Source organism: Amblyraja radiata, chromosome 17, assembly GCF_010909765.2.
Source record: "Amblyraja radiata isolate CabotCenter1 chromosome 17, sAmbRad1.1.pri, whole genome shotgun sequence".
In the NCBI taxonomy this organism is placed as follows: Eukaryota; Metazoa; Chordata; class Chondrichthyes; order Rajiformes; family Rajidae; genus Amblyraja; species Amblyraja radiata.
Genome location: NC_045972.1, coordinates 2,945,076 through 2,964,283, shown reverse-complemented (window position 1 = coordinate 2,964,283; position 19,208 = coordinate 2,945,076). Strand labels below are relative to the sequence as shown.

The window sequence follows — 19,208 nt, the reverse complement described above, 5'->3', positions numbered from 1 at the left end:
ACAGTATGCGTCTCTCCGCATCACGAAACGGAATGATGGCCATCTCGGAAAGGCTCAGAGAAACGCCCGAGAAATATCCCGGAGCCTAGGCCCGATGAGCAAATCCGACGGAGCTGGGGTAAGCTCAGTCAGAACCACTCTAGGCGCACGCCTCTCCTCGACACCCGCCATGACAGAGTGAGGACCGGTCACTCCCGCAGCCACAACATCCCCATCCCCCTGTGGAACAACACGCTGGCTGAAAACAACCAAATTCCTCACTCTTAGCACATCACGATAGAAAACAGGCAAACCCCGTAGGGCGGGTCGACTGATGCCCACCACCGGGAGCTGCGAAACCCCACTTAGGCAACGACCCTAACGGAAAAAATATGTGGCCAGAGCGTGCCATCTGGGGGGGGTCTCTGCATACATATACCTCCGCAGAGTCCTGAGACGGAGAGCCGCCACCTGGGTACGCACGCATACCAAGGACTGGCCGCCCTCCTCTAACGGGAGACTCAGGACCGCTGCGGAGACCCAGTGCTTCCTATTTTCCTAAAATAAATCCACCAGCTTCTTCTGTAAAGCAGTTACAAATATAGAGGGCAGGACAAGAGTAGCCAGCCGGTACCATAACATCGGAGGTCACCAGCTGGTTTATGACCAGCACCCTCCCCTGAAAGGAAAGAACTCCAAGCAAGCCGGACCAGCGCCCCAGCCGGGCAACCACTTTCGTCTCCAACTCCTGCCAGTTCGCCAGCCAAGCATCTTCAGTGGGACTCAGGCACATCCCTAGATAGAGGAGGTGCGTGGTGCTCCACGCATACAATGTCATCTCCTCCGTCAGGGAATTTACCTGCCACTGACCCACTAAAAGTCCAGAACACTTACTCCAGTTAACCCTGGCAGAAGATGCAGCCGAGAAAATCTTCTGGCAGTAACGCATCCTCTGCAGGTCATCAGGGCCAGTGAGCATAAGGAGTACATCATCGGCATACGCCGAAAGAACCACCTCCACCCTAGGGCCAGGACTGTCAACCTCCTCCGAAGAAGACACAGGAACGGCTCCACACAGACCGAGTACAACTAACCTGACATGGGGCACCCCTGATGGACCCCCCTCCCAATATGAATGGGAATCAACAACACACCATTAACCTTCACAAGACACTCCACTGCAGCGTACAAAAGCTGGACCCGGGCCACAAAATGCGGTCCAAATCCGAACGCTTGCAACGTTCCAAAGAGGTATTCATGCTCTACCCTATCAAAGGCCTTCTCCTGATCAAGAGACAGATAAGCAGCCGACTGACCAGAACCCTGGGCTAGATGAATCAGTTCCCTAGCCAGGTGGATATTATCCTGAATGGACCGGCCAGGGACTGTATAGGACTGGTCAGGATGAATCAGTTGAGACATCACAGAGCCCTTGGCGATTTGCCATCGCCCGTGCAAAAACGTTATACTCTGTACATAGGAGAGAGACCGGGCGCCAGTTCTTCAACATGTGGAATTCGCCCTTCTTGGGCAGCAAGACGACAACTGACCTACGCCACGAGAGAGGCATCTCCTCAGTCGCCAGGCTCTCCCCGAGTACCATCATGTAATCACCCCCCAGGATATCCCAGAAAGCTCTAACAAATTCTACCGTCAACCCATCCAGCCCAGGGGACTTACCCCTCCTGAGCTGGTGCAGGGCACGAGTTAACTCCTCCAGTGATAAGGGGCCATCACGAAGATCGGACACCTCCCTATCTACAGTCGGTAGACCCTCCCACAGGGCCCGCTGAGCCTCCCCGCTGAATCCATCTGCGGAGAACAGGGACCCATAAAAGGACCGGACCAAAGCACTGATCCTCTCCGGATCAGTTACAGAGGAGCCATCATCCGTGAGCTTGCGGGCTCCCCGCCTTTTCTCCAGAGAGAAAAAGAAAGGCGAAGCTCGGTCCAGATCATGCAGCATCTACACCCGCAACCTCACGTAAGCGCCTCGAGACCGCTCAAGCAGCAGGTTCCTCAAGGCTTCCTTCTTCTCCTGAAACTCTCCCCATTCGCAGGAGTCTTCACCAATCTGACCCAGGCGAGACTCTGCGTCCAGTAGCTCCCTCTCAAGCCTCTCGACCGCTGAGTCCCGCCGTCCGGTCGACCCCCACGTGTATTCCTTACAAAAGAGATGGATGTGAGCTTTCCCCACATCCCACCACTGCCTAAGGGAAGAGAAGCACCTCTGCCTCTCTCTCCACTTCACCCCAAACCGGCTGAGTGACTCCCGGAAACACCGATCCTCCAGCAGCCGGTTGTTAAAGTGCCAGTACGTTGACCCAGCCTGAGCGCGCGCTGGATTAAAGTCCACACGCACCAGACAGTGGTCCGAGCATGGCACCAGCTGCATTGAGGCCACTGAGACGCGGGAAACATACGCACCGGAAATTTACATGCGATCAATGTGGGAACCACCCCCTCAGACCTCCGCGAAAAAGCATTGGAATCAGGGTGGAGGTTACGCCATGCATCAACCAACTCAAAGGAATCAATCAAGCCTCTCCGCTTCTTTGCTACAGCAGGGGCACACTGAGTACCAGAACGGTCTCGCACCTCAAGTGTGCAATTTAAATCCCCCCCAAAGAAGACACACTCTCCACTATCAATAGTGCTCAACAGAGCAGTCACCTCCTGAAGTAGGCAGGCCTACATCATGCTGGTGCTGGAGGCATACACGTTAATGAAATGCAATGGCATGCCATCCAGGCTCACGGCCAGATGGAGCAAACGTCCTGGCACAACTTCCTGCATTTTCAGCACCTCTGGCTGAAAATTCGGGGCCAACAGAAAAGCCATCACTGACAACAGTATGCGTCTCCTGCAGAAAACACACTGCATATTTCCCCTCTCTGAGGACTGATAGATGCTGAAATCTACAAAAACTCGCTCTGCTTCCATTTAAATTTAGTGTGAATGTGCAAACACACTAGATTGAGAACTCACACTCCCCGTAGACTCGAAAACTCTCTCTGAGGAACTACAAAAAGTCCCCAAACTGACACTTCTCAGACACAGGAAGATCACTATCCTTGTTGCCAAGGATAGTCTCGAGAGTCTTAATCAAACCTGGCCAATCTGCCCACCGTCTTTTTGCAGCCTCCGTTATAGTCCTGACAGTTCGGCTTGTTTTTATAAACTCCCGAACCTCATGGATGACGACTGTTTGAGACACGGCCTTGGAGCCTGAGCACTCAGCCAACCCACTCACACCTAAAACAACAAACTCTTCTGCACAGCGCTCAAGGTCGTTGTCAGAGTTCAAAGGACCACATCTCTGAAAATTCACTCACCCCACTGCACAAGCTGGCTTCATCACTCTCCCCCTCCTCCGGCATGACACCACCCCCAGGATCAATGCCGAGGGAGGGTCCTGATACCCCTGACAGCAACAAGCTGCCCAGTGAAAGGCCGGGCTCCTGCACTCTCCCAACACCCTCCACATCTGGGCCTGGGGAAGAAAAAACACGAGACACCCCCAGTGCCCGTGGTGCACTGGCACCCCCGGAATCCGAAACAGCCCGACCTCTACAGCACCCACTCCACTTGCAACACCCAGAGGATCTCCACTTGTTTTTGGACTCTCCCCTGCTAACTCAGCCTGTGAGGCAGCACACCTCCCAGCACCTCCACTGGCTCTAATAGGGAGCACATACTGGAACAATGATGCCCCCAAACCTCCCCCTTCGGGTTGACTGTGCTCATCCCCCATCTCAGAGGGCACACTACCACGGGTGCTAACCTCATCATCTGGTGTGCCAGCACCCTCAGAAGGCCTCTGAAATGAGGGGACCTCCTCCGACTCAGAGGACACACACCTAGGAGAGCTAACCTCAACACCGATGATATAGCTCCCTCGAAGGGCCCCTGAGACGAAGGGATGTCCACCGGTCCAGAGGACACAACTTCAGAGGAGTCAGCCCCAGCACCTGGTCTTGTAATACCCGCAGAAGATCCCTGAAACAGAGGCCCAACCTCCAGCCCAGAAAACACTAGTTCGTGACCTCCAACAACATCAGGGGTGGAAGGTCTCGAAATAGGCATCCACCTAGCTTTGGACCCACGACTTTGCTCTTCCTCGCCAGGCGCATGCCTTCTTTTTATCCCGCTGACATGCGGCGGTACGGTGACCTCCATAAAGGAAGGGTCTTCGGCCTCCACACTACCCGCTGCCACTTTACCAGCCGCACGTTTTACCTTCCCTGCCCCCGTCTGAACCACCTCAGCTCCTTGCTGGGCCACATCAGGATCATCCTGGACCTCAATGGAGCTGACAGGCGCCCCTTGGGTGGTCTCAGATCTAGGCAAGGACCCATCCGCTTGCGTTTGACTCGCTTGGGTGGGCTTATTCTTCCTCCCCTTCTTCTGCTTCTCCCAAACTTTCTCCCCCCCTTCACCTTCCCCCTGCGCCTCGCCATCAACCACCATCACAGGTTCAGGCCGTGGGGGCCGGGGCTACCACAGCCCCGGGTCGCCAAGGCAGAACTTGCCGCCCCAGATGGGCTATCACTGCCACCCCGGATCACCGAGGCAGTGCTAGCAGCCCCAGCCGAGTCAGTAGTACCACCCTGCGCCACCGAGCCATGACGGGCCACCCCGGATGGGCCAGCAGTGCATTCCTGGGCCGCTGCGCTAGAACTTCTAGCAGCAGCCCGGCGGTTATGACACTCCCTACGGAGATGTCCAAACTCACTGCACTCATGACACCGTGCCTTTCCTCAACTCCAAAACGCGGTTCTGAGGAGACCCTTATACTCCACATCGAAGCTCCTCTCAGCGCCTTCCTCATCTCCCACCTTCATAAAAACCCTCCTTTTGAAGCTCAAGACCCCTTTTTCATACGGGTCATTCCTGGGGTGCATAAGCCTAAAGAGCTTAGACCGCACATCCCCAATCTTAGACAGGTCTGGAAGAAGTTTTGCATCCCGAATACACGTGGGACAGCTCCAGGCACCCCAGCAGCTCAGCTCAAAGCGAGTCTCTCAGAGACAGCCACAGTCTTAAGATAAGCAGCAGAAGCAGATTCCTCCAGCTGAAGCAGGGAAAGTCCCCAAGTTCATCCACAGCTGAGAGCAGCTTTTGGGAAGCTCTTTTACAGCCTTGCCGGAAGCAAAAATACCTTCTTCACATTAAGCCAGGCAGCAGCACTGTGCAAAATGATTTTAGGGCAGAGAATCGGTGCTAGAAACGTCAAAGACACCGAAATCTTTCCTACCCTCGATCTCCAGGCACTCTTGGCAACCCGCCAGCCACTACCACTCCCGCGGCATTGCAGTGAATACTCAGGAATTTCACACTAATGGAGGAATCCTTAAGCAAAGGAAAGTTTCACCAGTCCAACGATAAGTCAAACTATGAAACCTCTCTGCCTCTGTTCCTCTTCCATCGACAAAATCCTTGGAAGGCTGCTTCAAACCTTCTCATCCACCAGCTGGCTTTTCATCTACTCCCAAATGTCAAATGTGGACTTATCCAATATCAACTGCTACCGATTTACTTTCCCTAGCTCCTGCCTAATAATGCTGTAATCTGCCTTACCCCAGTAACATTACCCCTAATAATGCTGTAATCTGCGTACCCCAGTAACATTACCCCTAATAATGCTGTAATCTGCCTTACCCCGGTTTAGTACCTTCCTCCCAAGTTTCAGACATTTTTATTTACAACTATTTTGATACGTATGGAGTTATGAATCACGAGTCACCTGGCCAGGCTCGTTTCACAATACATGGTCCAGTATGCTTTTCCATCGAGACTATCCACAGGCATTTCAGGAAACCCTCTTGGATGTGCCGATCAAATTTGGCCCTATCTAAGTCATTTGCACTGAGTCAATGTGGAGGAAGATAAAGTTGTCCACTATGCTGTTGCTTTTGCATCTTTCCATTATCTGTCTACATGTCGATTCCTCCATCACCTGCTGGCTATTGGGTGGCCTGTAGTATAATTCCATTCAAGTGATCACGCCTTTATTTTTGAACTCTCCCCATATTGCCACAGTGAGCAAACTCTCCAGTCCTCTTTGAATGCCGCCGTGACATTCTCCCTGGTTAGTTACCAACTCCTCCACTTCTTTAACCTCCTTCCCTATCACATCTGAAATATCAAAATCCTAGAATGTGAAGCAATTCTTTGCTTCCCCTTTGCAATCAAGTCCTTGTAATGCCACCATAGTTCCAAGCACTGATCCAGACACTTAAGTTCATCTGTTTTACCCAGGATACTGTTTGAGTTGAAATAAACACATTTCAGCCAGTCAGTTTCAAAATATTCCATAACCGCTCCCTGCCTTCTTTCCTTGAGACTTACTGGAAATAGCCTCGACCATGCCATGTCCGATTTGCTGACCTTCTGCTTTGGTTCCTATATGCCGCCCATATTTAAACCTTCCCAAGTAGCTCCAGCAAACCTCCCTGTAAGGTCTGTAGACCTGAAACATCACCTATCCAAGTTCTCCTCCAGATCAGCTACTTGATCTGCTGAATTATTCCAGTCTTTTTGTCTCTACAAGAATAATGCTCTACCTCCTGTTTGGGTGTTTCTCATATACAGGTCACCTCTGCTTCAGAGATCTCAATGGTCCAAAAATCTGACTCCCTTTCCCCTACACAAAGTCATCAGCCACTCATTTATCAGCCACTCCTTCATCTATCATGTATACCAATTTCTACTCCCCTAGTATGTGGCACTGCAGGTAATCCAGACAGTACTACCCTCGAGAGCCTGCATTTTAACCTTATTGCCTAACTCCCTACATTCACTCTGAGGTTGAATATAAGGGGGAAATATACAATTAATGGCAAAACTTTTAACAACAATGGTATCCTGGGGTGCAAGTTCATTACTCTCTGAAAGTGGCAACACAAGTATATAAGAGTGATAAAGATGGATATGGTATGCTTGCATTCATTGGTCGGGGTATTGAGTATAAGGGTCAGGAAGTCATGATGCATACTTATAGGACATTGGTTAGGCCAAACTTGGAGTATTGCATGTGGTTCTGCTTGCCCCAATACAGGAAGGATGCATGAGCTTGGAAAACAGTGGCGAGGACCTTTACCAAAATCATAACTGGATCAGGGCACATCAGCTACAGGGAGAGAGGTTGGACAGACGTGAATTGGCTATTCTTGGAAAGCTGAAGTTAAGGGGAGACTGGTTAAAGGTTCTGAGAGACGTAGAAGGGGTAGACAGTGAGAACCTTTTTCCCAGGATGGAAATATCAAATAATAAAGGGCATAGCTTTTATGGTGAGGGGGCAAAGTTTAAATGAGATGTGTGGCCGTTTTCTATTCAAAAGGTGGTGGGTACCTAGAATGCACTGCCGAGGGTGATGGTGGAACTGGTACTCGAGTGGTATTTAAGAGACTTTTGGATAGGCACATGGACGTTGTGGGTCGAATGGCCTTTTCCAGTGCAGTACTGTTCAATGTTCTATCAGTTTCCCTCCACCACTGTCCTGATCTCCCACCAGTCCCCAAGTCACAATCTCACCCAGACCCTTATGTATTAACCCAATGCCTCGATCTCCAAACCAATACCTCTGTTTCACGCCACATTCTGGGAGGACCATATCTTCCTGTAAATGTTTTTTAGTCTGTGAGTGAAACTGTGAAGAGCAATCACAGTTGTAGGTTAATTGGCTTTGGTAAAAATGGTAACTTGTCCCTAGTGTGTAGGATAGCGCTAGTGTACGACCGGCGCTGACTCGGTGGGGCGAAGGGCCTGTTTCAGTGCTGTATCTCTAAACTAAAAAAAACAGAATGACATAGAATACTTTTGCACATGGAATGCAGCAGGTCAGGAAGGCAACACACCATCACTTCTTCCACATCTACAATAATTAAAAATAAAACCTTAATGCATCATAACTCCATTGAGAACAGTATTTTTATTTCTTTTAGCTTGCGATGTCTCAATGTGTCAGCAAACAATCTGGAATCACTGCCTATTGGCAGTGATACTGAAGAGAGTCTCAGTATTCTGCAAGAGCTTTATTTAACAGGAAACAAGTTGACTGATAAGTGTGTATCAATGCTAACTGGACACCCACGCCTTCGAGTTCTCCATTTGGCATACAACCAACTTCAGTCATTCCCAGCCAGGTAACGCATTCTTTCTCTTTGTGCACCCAACTGTTTAATGTTCACATAATCCTCAATTTGTACATTTTGAAACTTATGCAACCATATAAATAACATTGATCAACTTGAAGGAATGGATTGGTTTTTACCCAAATAAAAATGTCATGGGTGAACAACCTTTTTGTTCAGACCTAGGTGTTACCTATCGGGCTGCAATAGCTAATTGAAATAAATAAATTATTGAATGTAGATAGCTTTCCAGTAACTCCAAAAGTGAATGTGTGTGTGTGTGCACCTGGATAATATGGTGGTAAGCACATGAGTAAAAACAACAGAAGTGGAACAAATTATTTATTTCTCAGGCACAATTCAGTCCATTTATCAGCAAGCATTCAGGACCTTGCATGTCAGGATGATGAGAGGGAAGCTGAATTGATGTCTGACATCAGTCCCTGTTAATTGCTAATATCAAGCCAGGTAAAGTATATGTGTAAGAAAGAATTGCAGATGCTGGTTTAAACTGAAGATAGACACAAAAAGCTACAGTAACAGCGGGATAGGCAGCAGCTCTGGAGAGAAGGAATGGGCGACGTTTCTGGTCGAGGCCCTTCTTCAGACAAAAGTATTTGATGATCTATGCAGCTGAATTCCCATCATACTGCACGCATTAAAGTACAAGGCCCTGGAATCCATCTTGCCAAATAAATTCAGCCCTTCCCTAGAAGTAATGACAGGGAGGTTTTTGCATGCATGGCCTGGATTTCAGCATCGTCTGAAGACAAATGCGTGTTTATTAATATAGAAACAAAGAACTGCAAATGCTGGCTAATGCACAAAAGGACAAAGTGCTAGAGTAACTCAGCAATTTGTGCAACATCCCTGGAGAACATGGATAGGTGACGTTTCAGGATGCAACCCTTCTTCAGACTGATTGTAGTTGGGAGAAGAAAAGTTGGAAATGGGGAGAGGTAGGACAAAGCATGGCAGGTAATAGGTCGGCATAGGAGAGGTTATTTTTTAACAGTCAGATGTTTGGAACATAGGCCAGAGATAATAAAGGAAGGAGGGTGTGAGCCAGATTTGAACAGTTGCAGATAGTAATGCCAGAGGGAGGGATGCAGGGAGGAAGGTGGTGGGGGCAGGGGTGTAGAGGGAAGAAATAGCAAGGTCGAGGGGGGGGGGGGGGGGGGGTTGTGGGGGAGAAGGGGGATGGTTAGTGAGGGGTTATCTCGAATTGAAGAATTCAATGGTCATACCATTCGTTTGCAAGATACCAAGTGGCATATGAGGTGCTGTTCCTCCAGTTTGCGTGTGATCTCACGCTGGCAGTGGAGGTGGTCCAAGACAGAAAGGTCAGTGTGGGAATGGGAAGGGGAGTTAAAATGGTTGGTAACTGGGAGATCCAATAGGCCTTGCCGGGCCAAGCGCAAGTGGTCAGTGAACAATGTGCCTGTACTCCTAGATCTCTCTGTTCTGCAACACCCTTCAGGGCTCTACTATTTACTCTCTAAGCCCTAGAGTGTAATATCTCACACATACCAGTGTAAGACCTCACACTTCTCAGAGTTAATAATACAGTGTGAATGTGTCCTGTAGAAGCACACATATAACCTGACATTATTGAGTTTACTAGTATAAAAAATGCTGATTCAAAGAATTTTAAATGGATATAGTTTGTAAACTTTATCAAATGAACAATGTCAAAGGTAGGTATTCTTTGCCCAAGGAAAAGTTACTCTACCTCCAGACCTCTCTGTGGCACACTTCTTGACTAACCACGTATATCTGTTAATTGACCTGAAAATGAGGTTCTGGCTTTAAACTTCGACAGAAAATCTGGAAAAGTTTAATCTTGCATGATAAGGGAGATGGGAAGTTGTGACCAAAGATCATAGAGCGGAGCATTTGTGACCACCCCTTCCACAGCTATACCATGGGGGGAAAACACAAATTAAGCCAGACCATGGCTCACATAAAAAGTCAATCCTCTTTCCTGGAGAGATCCATGTTTGGTGATTTGACGACCATTCACATTGCCTTACGAGAAAACATTGAATTGGCTCATCAGCTTCCCCAGCCATACTAATGTCTATATGTGCTGCATGTGCAATACATAACTGGTACATGGTTATCAAATGTTATCAAATTTTGAATTGTTATTGTAGTAAATTAAATATATGCTAAAATAATAATATTACATGATTCATATTATGAATCAGTTAGTATCTACACCATAATTTGCTGTATTCTGTCGATAGGAGCTTTTCCTTTGGCAAATCATAAGTACTTTTTGCATTGTTCATTTGATGGTTTACAAACTAAATCCACTTTAAATTCATTGCATCAGCACTTCTCATACTTTATAATGTACACAGAAATTGTGGCTTCCATCCCAAGTCCATTAAATTAGATTTAAAAAAGAGAACAGCCTTAACACCAATTGCTGGGGATTACATCCCTTCTTTCAGACCAAAAACAGCAACTCATCACACCCCTCTTGTCCATGAACTAACTTTTTATCCATGAAATCAATGCCCCTATTATGCCAGAGGTTAAGGAAGGGGAGGAGACAACCCCTTCCTTAACCCTCTAGCTGTCTCCTCCCACCCTCCCATCCGCCCACCCTCGGGCTCCTCCTCCTCCTCCCTTTTTCCTTATTTCTTTCCCCACCCCCCATCAGTCTGAAGAAGGGTTTCGGCCCGAAACGTCGCCTATTTCCTTCGCTCCATAGATGCTGCTGCACCCGCTGAGTTTCCCCAGCAATTTTGTGTACCTTCGATATTCCAGCATCTGCAGTTCCCTTTTGAACCCCCTATTATGCCATGTGCTTTAACTTTGCTGAAAAACCTGGTATCTAAAATCTTTATGTAGTCTCTGCATACCTGCATTACACTCATCTGCTATGTCCAATCAAAACATTCTATTAAATTGGTCAAATATGATATGCCTTATCAGTTCTTGTCTTAATCAATGCTTTAAATTGTCTTAATGCTCCTTTTTTTGAACAAGTGTATAACATTTTTTAATCTCAATACCATTTTGTTATTCAAAGAGCAGTGAATGATTATGGTCAGTGTCCCTCTAATTTCCTACCATACTCCCCTCAAATTACTCGGATGCATCCCATTCAATTCCTCACCAGAGGATTCTGCAATGTACAAGGTCTCACTGAAGACCTACTAGAATGTTGCCTGGGTTTCAGCAACTAAGTTACAGAGAAAGGTTGAACAAGTTAGGGCTTTATTCTTTGGAGCGCAGAAGGTTAAGGGGGGACTTGATAGAGGTTTTTAAAATGATGAGAGGGATAGACAGAGTTGACGTGGAAAAGCTTTTCCCACTGAGAGTAGGGAAGATTCAAACAAGGGGACATGACTTGAGAATTAAGGGACTGAAGTTTAGGGGTAACATGAGGGGGAACTTCTTTACTCAGAGAGTGGTAGCTGTGTGGAATGAGCTTCCAGTGAAGGTGGTGGAGGCAGGTTTGTTTTTATCATTTAAAAATAAATTGGATAGTTATATGGATGGGAAAGGAATGGAGGGTTATGGTCTGAGCGCAGGTATATGGGACTAGGGGAGATTATGTGTTCGGCACGGACTAGAAGGGTCGAGATGGCCTGTTTCCGTGCTGTAATTGTTATATGGTTATCATGCTTTATAACCCACTGTACATAAATGCAGATGGGACCTGGTTTCATGGGTCTACGTAAATACAAACATACACTGTGTTCATTGTTCACAGCCTAATAGTCATAATCCACAGACTATTTATTTATGAGGTTAGCTGTTTATTAATGGGAAATATGTATCCACCTAAACCCTGCCTGGAGTTGTTAGTAAATGACGAGGAAGAAGATTGCACTTTATTGCCTTCCATCACAGTGAAGAATGTGGAATCCACTGTGATGGATGTTTATGTGAACTTTTATGTGGTTGTGTGTCTTGTTCCTTTTCACTTAGTATGGCTGTATGGTAGCTCAAATTTCACTGTACTTTAACTGGTGAATGTGACAATAAACTGACCTTGAAATCTTGGATTCCACTTGATGTCTGATATGAACATATAATGTGACTTACCACTGCAACTTGCAAGGAAGTTATATCCATGAAGGGATTGATTGTTGTATATACTGTGGCCATAATCTTGTTCTCACAGCATCAGATATATAGATTTTGTTTGTTATTATCAGGAACTTTGTGTCCCTATCTCTTGTGAATAATGAGGTAATGAATCTGAAGAAGGGTCTCGACCCGAAACGCCACCCTTTCCTTCTATCTAGAGTTGCTGCCTGTCCCGCTGCGTTACTCCAGCATTTTGTGTCTATCATCAATGTAAACCAGCATCTGCAGTTCCTTCCTACACAATGAGTTTGTTATATGGGTTGGATTCAAAGCATGATCTCATTTGTGAAACAGCAGGTTGCAAATCATGTGTAGTTTGTAATGATTTGATAATGTAATGTTCAAATCTACTAATTATTTTAACTTTTTTTCCTTCAGTAAGCTGTCGAAATTCGAGTTACTGGAAGAACTGAACCTGAGTGGGAACAAATTGAAGGCTGTTCCTACCACCATTACCAATTGCAAGCGATTGCACACACTCATTGTTCACTCCAACAGCATTGCAGTCTTCCCAGAGATCCTACACTTACCTGAGATCAAGGTGCAAAATCTGCTTTGAATGAGTCTGATAATAGTTTATCTTAGCGATGCAGTCCCTTCAGTCCACCAGGACCACACCAACCATTGATCACCTGTTCACACAAGTTCTATGTTATCCTACACATTAAGGGCAATTTTACAGTGGCTAGTTATTCTACAAACCCACCCGTCTTTGGGATGTGGGGGCAAACTGGAGCACCCGGAGGAAACCCACACAGTCATAGGGAGAAAGTGCAAACTCCACACAGCTGAGGCTGTGAGCCAGCAACTCTACCAGCTGCACCACTGTGCTGCCCATTGAGAGTGTGTTGCATGATACACTGGATTCAACTCACTGGCTATTTTTACCACATAGCATGGTATATTTTTACAATGCCATTTTTGTTGTTGTTCCTTTCACTTTTAACTATTTTGATCTGTACTCTCAGTTTAGTTTCTTCACACAGATACTGTTTGGCTTTCTTTTTATGGTCACTTTACTTTCTGCTTTCTACATGGATCTGAAGTTTGGTTGGGAATTGGGATATTAACATAGAAACATAGAAAATAGGTGCAGGAGTAGGCCATTATATATATCGTAAATAGATGTGGCCCTTCGAGCCTGCACCGCCATTCAATATGATCATGGCTGATCATCCAACTCAGTATCCTGTACCTGCCTTCTCTCCATACCCCCTGATCCCTTTAGCCACAAGGGCCACATCTAACTCCCTCTTAAATATAGCCAATGAACTGGCCTCAACTACCTTCTATGGCAGAGAATTCCAGAGATTCATCACTCTCTGTGTGAAAAATGTTTTCCTCATCTCGGTCCTAAAAGATTTCCCCCTTATCCTTAAACTGTGACCCCTTGTTCTGGACTTCCCCAACATCGGGAACAATCTTCCTGCATCTAGCCTGTCCAACCCCTTAAGAATTTTGTAAGTTTCTATAAGATCCCCCTCAATCTTCTAAATTCTAGCGAGTACAAACCGAGTCTATCCAGTCTTTCTTCATATGAAAGTCCTGCCATCCCAGGAATCAGTCTGGTGAACATTCTCTGTACTCCCTCTATGGCAAGAATGTCCTTCCTCAGATTAGGAGACCAAAACTGTACGCAATACTCCAGGTGTGGTCTCACCAAGACCCTGTACTACTGCAATAGAACCTCCCTGCTCCTATACTCAAATCCTTTTGCTATGAATGCTAACATACCATTCGCCTTCTTCACTGACTACACCTGCATGCCTACTTTTAATGACTGGTGTACCATGACACCCAGGTCTCGTTGCATCTCCCCTTTTCCTAATCGGCCACCATTCAGATAATAGTCTACTTTCCTGTTTTTGCCACCAAAGTGGATAACCTCACATTTATCCACATTATACTGCATCTGCCATGCATTTGCCCACTCACCCAGCCTATCCAAGTCACCTTGCAGCCTCCTAGCATCCTCCACACAGCTAACACTGCCCCCCAGCTTCGTGTCATCCGCAACTTTGGAGATGTTGCATTCAATTCCCTCGTCCAAATCATTAATATATATCGTAAATAGCTGGGGTCCCAGCACTGAGCCTTGCGGTACCCCACTAGTCACTGCCTGCCATTGTGAAAAGGACCCGTTTACGTAACAGATGCATTTGATTTACTTCAGCTAATGTGGTCCAAAACCTTTCCAATTTGCTTATTCCAAATCAAATATTTCATTCATTTTATATAATGTACATTAGAAAAAATATGAAGGTAGACACAAAATGCTGGAGTAACTCAGCAGGACAGGCAGCATCTCAGGAGAGAAGGAATGGGTGACGTTTTGGGTCGAGACCTTTCTTCAGATTGATGTCAGGGGATTGGGAGAGAAAAATAATATGAGGATGGGAAAATAAAAATAAGATGGGAACTTTGATTTTAATTAAACATGTTTGTAGATGTTACTTTGGCTGCAGTAACTTGAAATTTAGCCATTGCAAAGATTGAGTGGTGGTCTACACAACACTATTGATCTCTGTTAAACAGGGATGTATTTAGTTTAGTTTATAGATAGAGCATGGAAACAGGCCCTTCGGTCCACCATCCACACCGACCATCGATCGCCCGCAATGTATACCAGTTCCACATTATCCCACTTTCACATCCCACATACTACAGAATTTAGTATGGGATCACATCCCACAATTTACAGAAGCCAATTAACCTACAAACCTGTGTGTCTTTGGATTGTGGGAGGAAACTGGAGAACCTGGAGAAAACCTATGCGGCCACAGGGAGAATGTACGAGCTCTGCCCAGAACAGCACCTGTAGTCAGGATCGAACTGATAAGTGCGAGGTGTTGCATTTCAGGAAGTCAAACCAGACCAGACAAGGATTGAGTATAAAAGTTGGGAGGTTACATTACAGTGTACAAGATATTGGTGAGGTCACACTCGGAGTTATGTGTTCAGTTTTGGTCACCCTAAAGATGTGTAAGAAAGATGTTGTTAAGCTGGAATGGGTGCAGGGAAAATGTATGAGTATGTTGCTGAGACTCCAGGGCCTGAGTTTTAGGGAGAGGTTGAGCAGGCTGGGACTTTAGCACTGGAGGATGTAGGGGTAATCTTATAGAGGTGTATAAGATAATACATAGATACATAGAAAATAGGTGCAGGAGTAGGCCATTCGGCCCTTCGAGCCTGCACCGCCATTCAATATGATCATGGCTGATCATCCAACTCAGTATCCCGTACCTGCCTTCCCTCCATACCCCCTGATCCCTTTAGCCACAATGAGAAATAATGAGAGGAATAGATTGGGTAAATGCACAATCTTTTACCCAGAGCAGGGGAATCGAGTAACCAGAGGATATAGATTTAGGGTAAGGGGGAAAGATTTAATAGGAACCTGGGGCAACTTTTTTTACACAAACGGTGGTGGTTTCAGTCTTGCATCATAGTTGAAGACCATGGTTGACAGCTTTGTGTAGGTCATAATCGCTATTCTTGTATAGTTGAATCTGCATTGTTATCCAATTTGAGTGACAACATCTCTCCCTGCAGAAGTTTGAATATAGCTGGAAACTGTTTCTATAGTAGCCATAACGGCCTAAAATAACATGCACTCGTCGATATTTGTTAAGTATTCAATTCATTATGCGGCACGGTGACGCAGTGGAAGAGTTGCTGCCTTACAGCGCTTACAATTCCAGAGAACCGGGTTCGATCCCAACTACGGGTGCTGTCTGTACAGAGTTTGTACGTTCTCCCCATGACTGCGTGTTTTTTTTTTCTAAGTTCTTTGGTTTCCTCCAAAGGCGTACAGGCTTATAGGTTAATTGGCTTGGTATAAATGTACAATTGCCGCTAGTCTGTGTAGGATAGTGTGTTAATGAGCGGGAATCAGTGCAAACTCCGTGGGCCGAAGGGCCTGTATCCGCTCTGTATCTCGAAACTAAACTAATAGTGACTAGTTCATGGTAAACTGTGTTGAATAGTCGCAAAGATTATCAGCTGGTGAATCGTAAACTGGCTCTGTCACTAACTGGTTGAGCAAATAATGTTACTTTGCTCAAATCTATTACCATTGTTACCAGTATTCTGCTTAATTTCAATTTTCTTAATTCTGTTTTAGTTGGTTGACCTCAGTTGCAACGAGCTTACGGAGATAATGATGCCTGAGACCCTTCCGGCCTCATTGCAGGAACTGGACTTAGCTGGCAATCTAAATCTTGTTCTTGACCACAAGACATTGGAAATGTTCAGGTGAGAACCATCACTCTCAGTTCCAAGTATAGTTTCAAGCACAAGTAAAACATGGAAAAGTCTTGAAACATTAGGCTGGTTGGATGTGTCAAAGTTTCAGCTTAATGAACTTTCAATACAATTGAAAAATGTTAGAATTTAAAAAAACATAAAGATGTGAAGAAAGAACGATATAAGGTCACAAAAACAGCACAAGTGCGAGGTCTGTTATGTGGTAAAGGACAGGATTGATTGGACGACCAAAGTGATGTCAATAGAAATAAAACATGGGCCCAAGGATGTATAATGATCACAATATATTAGCGGGGAGGGGAAGGAATGATGCAGAAAGAAAGGAGATAGATATAGTTTGTTGATCATATAGAGCAACTCAACTTGTGAAGCCTTCAATCAGGAATACATTTACTATATATTTATGTATATATATATTTATTTGTGTTTATTTATGTATACATATATATATTTATGTATATATATTAGTTTCTATATATTTATATACATATATCTGTTTCAATGCTTCACAAAATATGCTTATCTAGTATTTGCTCATTTCACAGGAGGAAATGAAAAAAATATTGTAGATATATCAAAGCCAAAGAGAAAGTACATTTAATTCTAAGGTTACAGAATTATAATTTAGAATTATAATTTACAGTTTATAATTTAGAATTAAATGTGCTTTCTCTTTGCGTGATAAATAGCACAGCAAATTGCAGGTGTGATTTAAGGGCCTGTCCCACTTGGCGATTTTTTTCTGCAACTGCCGGCGTCATATATCTGCCTCAACCACCACCCTGGAGCATTTTCCATGCATTCGCCACCCTCGTATAAAAAAAACACCCCACACATCTGCTTTAAACTTTGCACCTTTCACCTTGCCCTCTGGTATTTCATTTTTCCATCCTGGCAAAAAGGTTTTGACTGTCTATCCTATCTATGCCTCTCATAATTTTATATACTTCAATCCGGCCTCCCCATAATCTCTGCCGTTCCAGTAAAAAAACAAGCCAAATCTGTGCAACCTCTCCCTGTAGCTAATACCTCTAATCAAGGCATCATTCTGATAAACCTTCTTTTTACCCTTTCCAAAGCTTTCATATCCTTCCTTTAATGAGGCAACCGGAACTGCACAAAATACGCCAAATGCGGCCAAACCAATATCAGATCATCTTGACTCTTATACTCAATATCCCGACCTATGAAAGCAAAAATTCTAACATTCTTCTTTACCATTCTGTCTATTTGTGCCGCCATTTTCTGGGGGTTGTAGACTTGGACCCCAAAATCCCAAAATGCTCTTTCACTGTAATACCAGTCACCTGCCAGCCTTTATTCCCAATGCAAAGACCAGTATGTTCTCTCCTCAGATTGGACTATACATATACTGTTTCAAGAAACCCTCTTGGAATTGCCTCACAATTTCTGCCCCGTCTAAGCCTTTGCTACTGAGCAAGGTCCCAGTCAATATTGGGGAGTTAAAGTCATTTCTGTTGAACTGTTCGGCCTATTGCAAAATAATACATAATGAATGCTGCAATGAAAGTGATGTTTGTGAAAAATGGAAGTAAATTAAAATCACATGCATTTTTGTATTGCAGTCATATCACCACTCTGAAAATTGATCAGAAACCTCCTGCACCATGTAATGATTCAGTTGGGAATCCTACTATATGGAATCATGGCTATTCTGAAATGGCGGGACATAGAAATAAGTAGGTACAGCAGAAATAAGCTTGTTTACTGATATCTCCTTATGATTGAAATATTATCAGTTTGTTTAATTATTTCCCCATGGTGCACTCTTTTTTAATTCTTCTTTTCCATCTTCGACTCTTTAATGTAAATCTATTCTGAAACTTCTTCAAGTTCAGCTTTCTTGGTTGTCTTCCAACTCTTGAAAGTCGATCATTTATACTACATTATGCGATCATTCCTTATTATGCAATAATCTGCCTACCTTCTGCTCTGTGAAATGCCTTGCAATATCCTTTTACCTTAAATTACAAATGCAAATTAGATTGATATTTGTATTGTTCACTGAATTTTAAAGGAACTCATTAATTAATTGAAGATAGACACAAAAAGCTGGAGTAACTCAGCGGGACAGGCAGCATCTCATTTTGGGTCGAGAAAGTCACGGAAAGGGAAACGAGATATAGACGATGATGCAGAGAGATAAATGAATGAAAGATATGCAAAAAAAGTAACGATAAAGGAAACAGGCCATTGTTAGCTGTTTGTTGGGTAAAAACGAGAAGCTGGTGCGACTTGTGTGGGGGAGGGATAGAAAGAGAGGGAATGCCGGGGTTACTTGAAGTTAGAGAAATCAATAATTATACCACTGATCTGTATGCTGCCCAAGTGAAATATGAGATGCTGTTCCTTCAATTTGCGTTTAGCCTCACTCTGACAACCTAGGACAGAAAGGTCAGGGTGGGAATGGGAAGGAGAATTAAAGTGTTTAGCAACAGGGAGATCAGGTTGGTTCAGGCGGACTGGGTGAAGGTATTCAGCTAAACGATTGCCTAGTCTGCTTTCGGTCTCGCCAATGTATAAGAGTCCACATCTTGAACAGCGGATACAGTAGATGAAGTTGGAGGAGGTGCAAGTGAACCTCTGCCTAACCTGAATGGACTGTTGCGGTCCCTGGACAGAGTTGAGGGAGGAGGTATAGGGAGAGGTGTTGCATTTTCTGCGGTACAGGGGAAGGTAACTGGGGAGGGGATTGTT

General features: G+C 45.1%; 1 protein-coding gene across 1 annotated transcript in view; it reads left to right on the top strand.

Moving 5' to 3' along the window:
• The window catches only part of phlpp2 (PH domain and leucine rich repeat protein phosphatase 2), a 136,391-nt gene that overhangs the window by 102,797 nt on the left and 14,386 nt on the right, over nt 1–19,208 (top strand). The window contains exons 13-16 of the mRNA XM_033035629.1: nt 7,926–8,126; nt 12,603–12,765; nt 16,348–16,478; nt 18,077–18,190. Of these exons, the coding sequence (XP_032891520.1) occupies nt 7,926–8,126; nt 12,603–12,765; nt 16,348–16,478; nt 18,077–18,190 (609 nt within the window). The remainder of the gene's footprint in view (nt 1–7,925; nt 8,127–12,602; nt 12,766–16,347; nt 16,479–18,076; nt 18,191–19,208) is intronic.